The 11,060-nt window shown below is 46.0% G+C and overlaps 1 protein-coding gene across 3 annotated transcripts in view; it reads right to left on the reverse strand.

The window, feature by feature from the left end:
- Positions 1–79: 79 nt before the first annotated feature.
- Positions 80–11,060, reverse strand: part of Pmf1 (polyamine modulated factor 1) — an 18,076-nt gene continuing 7,095 nt past the window's right edge. The window contains exons 2-5 of one of the 3 annotated variants that reach the window (XM_008853683.2): positions 8,322–8,427; positions 7,551–7,651; positions 1,977–2,111; positions 80–523 (exon numbers count right to left, since the gene is read on the reverse strand). In XM_008853683.2, coding sequence (XP_008851905.1) covers positions 484–523; positions 1,977–2,111; positions 7,551–7,651; positions 8,322–8,427 — 382 coding nt within the window. In that variant the 3' untranslated portion in view covers positions 80–483. Of the gene's footprint in view, positions 524–1,976; positions 2,173–7,550; positions 7,652–8,321; positions 8,449–11,060 lie in introns of all 3 variants that reach the window. The other 2 variants (XM_029556757.1, XM_008853674.2) reach the window with 2 other exon arrangements.

Raw genomic sequence — 11,060 nt, forward strand, 5'->3', positions numbered from 1 at the left:
AGTCCAGGACTGATATTCTGACTGGAGCCAGAGCTTGGGAGCCCACAGTGGTCTTGACCCGAGACGCCTGGCGAGGAAGCATCCTCACAGATTATAGTGCAGCAGAGGAAGTTTATTTATGGATGTGGGGAGAACATGGCAAGGGCCCTTGGGCTGGCTAGCAAAGGGGCAATCAGCAGAGATTGAAAACACTACCCCCAGTCCAGTCGGGGAGGGATCAGGAGCCAGAGAGAGGGCAGCTCCAGGAGAGAAAGCCTGATGCCTGGGGTGGGAGTGCCAGGCCTCCAGGGAGAGACGATGTCAGAAATCTGAAGTAGTGTGTGGATGACCCCACCAAAACCCCACACTCAACAGAAGTGGGGCCTCCATCACTGCCACCTCCTCAGCTGTACTCAAGACTACCTGCCCAGGCCCAGCAAGCCGACAGGCCTTGACGTCGACTGCCTTTGCACTAGGGCCCAGCAGCTCCTCACTCAGGGACCCTCAGCAGTGACAGCAGCTCCCTCTGTTCTTTGTGTAGAGCCTGAAACCAGTGGATGAGAGAGAACACACATGTGAGGTATGAGAAAGGCAAACTCTGTCAGGCCTGACTCCAACCTGGGTTTCCACAAGACGGACTGGGTCTGTAGCTCATGGCACTACTTTGGCAGGGCATGCCAGGGGAAAGGCAAGTGGGAAGCCCAAACATCTCAGTAGCAGTCAGGTACTCTGGCCACCTAAGACAGGTCTCTCTAGGGCAGAATCCACTTTCAACAAGGTTTCCCCAAAGTGGTACCAAATCCTTTGACCTCACTGGAGCTTTCCAGAAACTTTTTCCCACCAGTATAAAGAATGGAACCCAGGGCTCCATGTATGTTAGAAAAACACTCAACCACTCATCCTAGCCCTAAGTCAACTTTCAGCTGGGCTGTAGACATGCAAGAGAGCCCTGAAGCTCCCGCACAGGGTCAGCACTGAACAGTCCAGCTGATGTGCTTCAGATAGGACCAGGATTTGAGCTGTGGCTGTGGGAGCAGAGGTTTCAGTCCCCAAATGCCAGAGCTGGTGGGTTCTAGGGACCATGATCTGGATGATTCCTTATCCAGGGACCAAAGGGGAGTTCTGTGCAGCCTTACGGGGATGGAGTGACTGAAGCACTGCTTGCCTAAGGACTCTGCAAGGTGGCTCCAACTACTTGAGGACCAGTCTGTGACACTAGGAGACTGGAAGGGATGGGGAGAGGTAGTGGAGCAGGCTAGAAGGGTCTGGGAACTTTGATTTTGGGAAGACACTCCTCTCAGGAGTAGAAAGATCCAACCTAGGAAGTGGCTGTCTACTAGCTACTGGTATTACAGATACAGGCTGTGAATCTAAATGACAGATGGAGAGAATCCAACAATACTGTTACTACTCTATTCCTCCTGAGAACCTTGGAACTGCATTTTGAGCCACTAAGAAGCCATCTGATCTCTCCAGTCACACCTGCCACCTGTACCATCCAGCTTGATGACCTCTGTTCCACTTATCCATTCAAAGTCCCTTGGGACCACTTTCAGAAATTTAACTTTCCCCTCAAGGGATACATACTTGCTGGTGCCTGTTTCAATGCACTGGGGGGTGTGGGGTCATTCCACTGCACAATTTAAGGGCACTGACATGTCTGCATGGAGCAGCAAAAGCACTGGATGAAAGCCAGGAATTGTGGTACACGCCTTTAATCCCAGCACTTGGGAGGCAGAGGCAGGCAGATCTCTGTGAGTTCAAGGCCAGCTGTGGCTACAGGAGACCCTGTCTCAAAAAGACCAAAAAAAAAAAGCACTGGAGCTGCACAGGAACAAGTGGAACACTTTGGAACCAACATGCATGGTCAAGCAAAGTACTAAGTGACTGCACAGCTGTAGCACCACCTGCTCCCAGTAGGATCCCTTAGGCTGGGAGAAGTAAAGTCACTCGGGGGTCTGTGAGACACAGGGAAGCAGGCAAGGCCCGACACTTGCCTGCCACACCTGCTGACGGGCGAGCACTTGTTGCTGCAGCTCTTCCACCTGCCTGCGTCCTGCCAGGACAGCACTGGCCAGTTCCTGGTTCTTGGCCTCCTGTTTCTGTACATGATGTTGCAGGGTATCCCGCTGCTGCAGGAAGTAGGGTGCCATGGCACTGCACAGGTCCTTCTCTGGGATTCCACTAGGTCGCCTGGGGGGGGGGCACACGGAGCCCAGGGGACAGGGAAGGAAGAACATAAGTGTGGGAGGTGTCTAGCTCAAAATCCAATCAGCAATATCCTTACTTCCAGTTCTGAGCTGGGTAAGCTCCCAAGGCCTGTCTTAGGGTTCCTTTCACCTCCCAAGACCTGCTCCTCATGGGAATGCTGGCCTCCTGTCAGCAATGATTGGGGACATATCTCCCGACTTCTTCACTCAGTCTACCCCCTACACCCCACCTTGTCTACCATACACTCCCATCTCCAACACTAAGACTGACAGTGACTTTAAAGACCTTGCCTCTGGGCAATAAATAAAGTCAAATGCCAAAATTTTATCATCTGGATGCCTCAAATCCTAATGAGAAATGAATGCTTTTTAACAAAAAAAAATTTTTTTTTTTTGTCTTTTTGAGACAGGGGTCTCCCTGTAGCCACAGCGGGCCTCAATTTGCTATGGAGACCAGGCTGGCCTCGAACTCACAGAGATCCACCGGCCTCTGCCTCTTGAGTGCTGAGATTAAAGGCATGCACCACCGCACCCAGCAACAAAAATAATTTTAAAGTGCTGTTACCATGACTTATCTTTAACAAATAATTAGTTTAAACTGGTTAAGAAAAAACAAGACTGGGGCTGGAGAGATATCTCAGTGGTTAAGAACACTGGCTGTTCTTGTAGAAAACCTGGGTTCGAATCCCAGCACCCACATGGCAGCTAACAACTGTCCATAACTCCAGTTCCAGGAGATCCAACAGCCTCTTCTGTCCTCCACCAGCATTGCACGACACGGGTGCATTTTACCTACATGCGGGCAATATACACACACACATAAAATTAAAAAAAATTAAAAAATTGAAAAAAAAAAAGACTATCAATATATTTTACCTGTCTTTAGTACTGTTAGATATTTAAAAAGCCATATATATGTTTTCTACTTTTACCAGCATTAAAGAGAGTATGCCTTCAATCCACAGAGTCTCACTGCAGTGCTGTCAAATACTCCATATTGTCATCCAAAGAATCTTTTCAATGGAACAGTCAATTTAGGAACTTAGGTGGAATTGATCCAGTAATTCACTCAAAGCCACCAATTTAGTAGCTGCAGGCAAATATCACTGAAGTGTTTTTCTGATAATTCACCTCTCAATGATTGGTAAAGTAAGGGGATAAACAGTAAAATGGATTTTAAGAAAGAAAATGTTTACCATTAAAAACTATTCACTTTTTATTTTATGTGTATAAGTGTTTTGCTGGCATGTACACGTAGGTGTACCCATGCTGTACAATGCTCACAGGGGACAGAAGACGGCATTAGATCCCCTGGAACTGGAGTTATGGTGGTTAGCTGCCATGTGGGTGCTGGGATTCGAACCTGGGTCCTCTGTAAGAACAGCCAGTGTTCTTAACCCTTGAGCCATCTGTCCAGCCCAAGATTATTAAATTTTTAAGGCCAAAATTCAATACCCTGAGGTAAAATTAATGCCTTAGTATTACTTACAACAAAAAAGTTTTCTTGAATGGTAATTTGCTTAGGAAAACTTATGTGATTACTAAAAATTCAGAATTAGGAGCAGAATCTTCCTGGAAGGATAAAGAAAACCAGAGGATTTCATCAACTGAATAAAGAAACATCACATCAAACACTCCATTCAACTGGAGAATAAAGACTGTATCTAGATATTCTAACTTACTCCTATACAACAAAATTTATAGAGGTGAACTTTAAGAGTCTCATGCACCAACTTCATCTAAGGGCTCATCCATGTGGACTTCAGAGATGCTCTATGAGACTTGTCTTCACCTGACAATCAAGTAAAGCCAGTGACTAGAAGGTTTTTCATTTTTTATACCTTAAAGTCTTTTATACTTAGCTATTAATGGTTTCCTTTATCTAATATTTCACTTAGTATATTCCTAAATGATAAAACAATGTTAAAAAAAAAGGTTGAACATTTAAAAAAATTTTTGCATTATTTAAAAGAAAAATGACCTTGCTTCTGTCCTTGTGGTGCATTACACCATCAGAATATGAGCTGAGAGATCACGGGTGGAGGGAAGGAGGGAAGGTGTGCTTTCCCAAATAGGACAGTTTCTCAGAGAGGCCCTGTGAGAGCTGCAGATGTAGACAGATGAGGAAAGATGTTTGAGGCACCTAGTCAGTGAGCAAACACCACTGTAGGGTCTGCTACAAATTCCTTTTCAGTTGTAAAACTTAATTTTCTTAACAATTAAGAACGCAAAGCATTAAAAGAAGAGAGGACCTCAAGATGGCTCAGTAGGACCCCAGGCAGAGGCAGGCAGATCGATGTGAGTTCGAGGCCAGCCTGGTCTACATAGTGAGCTCCAGGCCGGCTGGAGTTACACGGAGACCCTGTCTCAACAAGACCAAAAAATAAAAGAAAAAACTGCTCTGCTTGCTACTTAGGGTTCTTTGGGCTGACTGAGCCAGAAGGCCCCTAGCCAAGCACCCAACTGGTATTTTAACCTGCGTAGAGCCACCTACTTGGATGGTGGGCTACCTCTGTTGACAGCCCATCACAAGCGAGGGGCCAAGGATACCCTGCTTCTAAGTCCAGGCCACCTGCTGATCCCCAGCCTCCCTGCCCTACTTCCCCCTGATTATATACCTGTGAGGTCCATCATAGGCCCTGAACCCTGGACCCTGTACCTGCCCCTCCCCTTGGCCAGGGTAGCTCTGAGCCCTGCTTACCATGAGCAGACCCCTTTCTGGTGATCACCTACAGCCTCCAACTTGGGAATTTGGGGCTTAATTTTCTGGTTAAAGAAAATAAAAGTAGTGCTTGCTTCAGCAGCATATATACTGAAATTGGGAATGACAGATAAGATTAGCACAACACAGGTGCACCCACCTACATGCAGGCATTACATTCATACACATAAAAATAAAAAAAAATCAAATATTTTTTAAATGCCATGCCATTATTTTTTTAAATTAAAAAAAATTTTTTTAAATGGATATGAGTATTTTTCTTGCATGTAAATGTAGCCATGCATGCTTTTTTGTTTGTTTTTATTGTTTTATTTGGGGGTTTTCATTTTTTGTGTTTTGGTGATTTTTTTATATATATATATATTTTTTTGTCTTTTTTTAGACAGGTTCTCCTTGTAGCCCCAGCTGTCCTGGAACTCACTATGTAGACCAGGCTGGCCTCAAACTCACAAAGATCCACCTGCCTCTGCCTCCCAAGTACTGGGATTAAAGGTGTGCGCCACCACTCGGCCTAGATTTTTGTGATATTTTATTATTTTTATGTGTATGAGTGTATTGCCTGCATGTGAGTGCACCTGTGTCATGCAATGCTGCGGAGGTCAGAAGACAGCTTCGGATTCTCCTGGAACTGAAGTTAAGGACGGTTCATAGCTGCTGGGAATTGAACCCAGGTCCTCTGCAAGAGCAGTCAATACTCTTAACCGCTGAGCCATCTCTCCAGCCCCTGTGTTTTTTTATTTTAAAGACAGGATCTCCCTGTAGCCCCTGCTAGGCTGGAATTTTCTATATAGACTAGGCTGGCCTCAGTCTCACAGAGATCCATCTACCACTGCCTCTCAGCACTGATAAAAGGTGTGTGCCACCACCAAAACTAGTGAAGATTCATTTTATTTTATGTGTATGAGTGTTTGCCTGCCTGTGTGTATGTGGGCCAAGTGGGTACCCAGTGCACAAGGAAATCAGAAAGTGTCAGACCCCCCTAAAACTGGTATTACAGAGGGTTGTAAGCGACCATGTGGGTGCTAGGAACCAAACCCAGGTCCTCTGCAAGAGCAGTAAGTGCTTTTAACCACTGAGCCATTTTTCCAGTATACTACCCCCCACTCCACACGCACTTTTTAAAAGAACGAGTACAAAAACAAAAAAACAACAAAACAACAAAAAAAGAGGAAGGTACCCAGGCTGGGCCTGGAGGGACGGGTCTGTAATCTCAAATACTTGGGAGGGTAAAGCTAGAGGATCAAAAGTTTACAGCCAGCAGCCAGGTGTGGTGGTGGATCTCTGTGAGTTTGAGGTGCCAGTCTTGTCTACATAGTAAGTTTCAGGCCAGTCAGGGATACACAGTGAGGCCCTGTCTCAAATAATAAAACAAACAAAAACCAACAAAAGTTTATAGCCAGGCTGAGCTACAGAGTGAGTTCAAGGCCAGCCAGGAGAACTTAGTGAGACCTTGTCTTAAAATGAAAATAGAAACAGGACTGAGGATACAGATCAGCAGTAGAGTGCTGGGTTCAATTCCCAGTACAAAAGATAAAGACAGGAAAAAAAAAAAAAAAAAGGGTATATAGTGCCTCTGAACTTTGCTGGGATGCTGTAGCACACGTAGGGAAAAGATAGGGGCAGGAAGTGGAAGGCTGGAGCCCAGGCTGCTGTGGTCATGATGCCTTGTGCCCTGCACTCTTAACCCAGTCTCTACTTCTCTCTCCTGCACATAGCAGATCAGACAGTCATGCTGCCAACTGAAAGGCCAGCAGCAGACGGCAGTTTTGTTTCTCACTGAATGTCTGGATCTGGATTCACATTGAGCACTGAGTACTTGCTTCCCAAGTGTTTGCTGAATGGACAAATAAATCAAAGCCATGTGCCCGGCCACCTAATCTGTCCACAGAACCAAATCCCATCACCTGGCCTCCTCCCTGTGCCTTCCCCTCTCCTTGCTCCCACAGGCCCCAGGAAGGCCTCCTCACCATGGCCTCTAATCATCTTTTTTCTCTAAACCCCTGAACATCAGGCATGTGCCTTGAGGAGCCTCAAGGAGTCCTGGAAGGAACTCTGCTTTTCAATTGCTTTTGGTTACTGCTCTATGCTTGTCCTTCCTACTTACCCCTGTAACCCCTGTCAAAGGGGTCTCTCTCTCTCCTCCCTGTCTCTCTTTTGAAACAGGTTATCACTGTACAGCCCAAGCTGGCTATCAATTCAAGATTTTCCTGTTTCTGGGCTGGAGAGATGGCTCAGGGGTTAAGAGCACTGGCTGCTCTTGCAGAGGACCCAGGTTGCATTCCCAGACCCACATGGCAGCTAACAACTGTCCATATTTCTAGTTCCAAGGGATCCAATGCCTTCTTCTGACCTCTGCAGGCATTGCACAACACAGGTGCACTTACATATACAAAGATAAAATACTCATACATATAAAATAAAAGTAATAAAATATTTTTCAAAAAGATCCTTCTGTTTTTGCCTCCTGAGCTGGTATTATAGGTGTGTGCCACCACATCTGGCTCAAAGGATTCTCTTTTCAGGGCGATTCTCATTCTCTGGCTCAGCGACCCAGATATGGGTCAGTCTCAGTCTCTTCCAGATGCTGAAGCGCCCTCCCCATCCCCTCTCCATCCCCTGTTCCCACCCTCCATTCTCACCAGGCTGGTTCCTTATGGTTTTTGCCTTCTTCTATAATCTTATCCAAAGAGTTCAAGACAGCTTCTAGGTTCCCTTCCTCTTTAATTTCTGAGATCTCCTCCTAAATAGAAAGGAAAAAAGATCTGTAATGACACTGGATGTTCCCACAGTGGAAATATGCTAAATTGTTAACAGCAATTAGATTCTGACTCTAGAAATTTCACCTTCCTGAATAGTCCAAATTCTCTACTATATGACATTTATAATTAAGACAATAAAATATAAAATGGCAAACACTGAAAAATAGCCCATAGCCGGCCTCTTCCCTTGCCCGTCACGTCTCTCCTCCTCTGTTGCTATGTACCTGTTGTTAATGGCTTAACAGGACCATCCTTGAGTAACAGCACCGGAACGTGACTCCCTAGGGATATCACAGTGACTTAAAGATATGAGTGAACCCATCCTCTTGGGCCTTTGCAGTAGTATCCAGTTTATTAAATGCCTCTTCTGTGCCTTGGCCCAGGAGCTGGAGGTGCAAAGGTACCTTGCCCTCTTTGAGATCACAGGCTGGTATGGCAGACAACTTATAAACACACAATTATAATAAAGGACAATGAGAGAAGGGGGTATTTAAGGTCCTACATTGTTTGAAGGGGTAACTGGTGCTGCTGCACCTATAGCAGAGTTCTAGGGGCTGAGCAGACAGAGGGCATGGGGTCACTGCTCTCAGGAGACTGAACGGAAAGATGAAACCTAAGCGGAAAGGACCTTCTGGGTATCTTGCCACTTACCCGGATGGATGTCTGCAACTGAGTTACAAATTTGTCATAGACCCGCTGTGTCATCTGAGGCTGCAACTGGTGGAAGTGGTTGTAACAGTCGGTGAATCTCTGGTAGCTGTCAGGGAGACAGGCAAAGCTGGGGAGGTCAAGCATTCAGCCAGTCACCTCTGTGCTTATTCACAAGACTCCACTTTGTCACTCCTGTGCTACTAGTGGCTGTGGATATAGATCTGTTCCCTGTAGCTCCAGTCATAAGTGGCCTGCCCCTAACTACAACCAGGGCTCTAGAAGCATTTAAAAGTAGGTCATGGGGCTTGAGAGATGGCTCAGTGGTTAAGTGCACTTGCTGCTCTTACAGACTACTGGGGTTCTGTTCCCAGCACCCACAGAGTGGCTCACAACCACTCACAACTTCAGTTCCAGAGGATCAAACACCCTCTCTGGCCTTTGTAGGCATTGCTTGTATGTAGTATACTTATACACGTGCATGCATACATACATATAAAATAAAATTTTTTAAAATACTGCCAGGCACAATTTTAAACCCAGCATTCAGAAGGCAGAGGCAGGTGGATCTCTGTGAGATTGAGGCCAGCCTGGTCTACACAGTGAGTTCCAGGCCAGCTGGGGCTACAGGGAGATCCTGTCTTGAAACAAAACAAAAACCTAAAAAAGTAGGTCATGGGCTAGGGATATAGTTCATTTGGTACAGTGCTTGCCTAGCATGAATGAAACCCTGGGCTTGATTCCCAGCACTGCATAAAACCAGGTACACACTTGTAATCCTAGCACATAGGAGAGGCAGGAGGATCAGAAGTTCAAGGTCATTTTCAGCTACACAGTGATTTCAAGACCACTATGAGACACTGTCAAACAAACAAACAAACAAACAAAAAAAAAAACACGAATAAACAAGTAAAATAAGTCCTGATGAGACTATCCCAGCAGTGTCACCTGTAATTCAGCTACTCAGGCTGGACAAGAGGATCACTTGAGCCTAGAAGTTCCCAGTACCCACATGGCAGCTAACAACTATCCATAACTCCAGTTCCTGAGGATCCAATGCCCTTTTCTGGCCTGCATAGGCATTGCACGACACAAGTACACTTACATACATGTGGGCAAAGCACTCATAAACACACACACACAAATAAAATTCCCAGAAGAGATAGGGAGGCAGAGGCAGGTAGATCTCTGTGAGTTCCAGGACAGCTGGGGCTACAGGGAGACCCTGCCTCAAAAAGACCAAAAAAATAAAATAATAAAATAAAATTCAAAAAAAATTTTTGAAAGATACCCAGGACAGGTATGGTGGCTCATGTCTTTAATCCCAGCACTTAGGAGGCAGATGAAGATAAATCTCTGTGAAAGTTCCAGGCCAGCCTGGTCTACATAGTGAGACTGTCTCAACAAAAGCCAAAGGAAAAAAAAAGGCACTGACATCAACCTCTGGTCTACACACACACAGTGCACCTGCACACACATGAACAAGTACACACACAGACACTGCACATACATACAAGAAGGCATACCCAGTATATTCTCAATGAGTCCCCTTCCTGCTCCCCTCCTCAATGTTTTAGTTTTTGGTGCTGGGCAGTGACCCCAGAACAGCCTATGCACCTCAGGCAGCCTATGCGCACACCACTGAGCTACATTCCCAGTCCTCTGTTTTCTCACTTGTCTCTCTCAGACCTTTCCCCTTCAAGATGTATTTATTCTCTGAGCACTTGCTTGTTTTATGTCTGTTGCCCACTAGGCAGTGGGTGTAGCACTCCTGCAGCTGCCAGTATGGAGGGAAAGATGGCAGCAAACACAGACCTCACGTGGAAGTGGCAGTGAGCACCGCAGAGATGGGTTTGAAAGGCCAGCTATGGCTCAGGTCTGCTGTACATGTTGGGGGCAGGAAGACACAGCTTCCCATCTTCTAAGGAGTAAACATTTTGTCTTAGTATACTTTGGTGGCTAAGCCCAGATATCAAAAGGACAATTCAAAGGACAGACACTGGGAATCCTTCCAACCCACAGCAAAGCTCTGGCCCTACCAGCCATGCAGTCTGTGGCTACAGAGAAGAATGTGGAGGGATAAATGTTGCCTGACCAAGTGGGCTGGAACTGAAATGGAGTAATTGTAGCTTGAACACCAGAGCTCCTGTTTCTCTTTGCAGCCCACTCAAGGCAGCAGAGGGCACAAGCTGACCACATCTCTCCTCAGTTCCACAGTGGACAGAACCCAGGACAGGGACGAGGCAGACTCTATTCACACTGTTACTTGAGAACTCTTCTGGGTCTCTTATAGAATTCCATAAGCATGAAGGACCCCAGAAACACACATTTCACAAGATGGGCTACACCCTACACAGGACCAGGCAGGACTTACCCAAGAGAGCAAGAGAGAAGGCAGTCAGACTGGGAACCGATAACCACCAGTACAAGAGGAAATCGGTGCGCTCTCTCTCTCTCTCTCTCTCTCTCTCTCTCTCTGTTATCTCTGTGTGTGTGTGTGTGTGTGTAGGTCAGAGGACCCACCACATAGAGATCCAACTCAGGCTTGATGACAGCTAAGCTATCTCACTGGCCCTGAAACCCTGTCTCTTAAGAAAAAGTTTTAAGTCAAACATGGTGATATATGCTTACCATCTCAACACTCAAAGGCTGAGGCTAAGGAATTAAGAGTTCATAGCCTCAACTACATAATGAATTTATATCCATCTTGAGCTTTATAGCAACACATAGTCTCAAAAAAAA

The sequence above is a fragment of the Nannospalax galili genome, unplaced genomic scaffold (genome assembly GCF_000622305.1).
Source record: "Nannospalax galili isolate Female #2095 unplaced genomic scaffold, S.galili_v1.0 scaffold591, whole genome shotgun sequence".
Lineage (NCBI taxonomy): Eukaryota > Metazoa > Chordata > Mammalia > Rodentia > Spalacidae > Nannospalax > Nannospalax galili.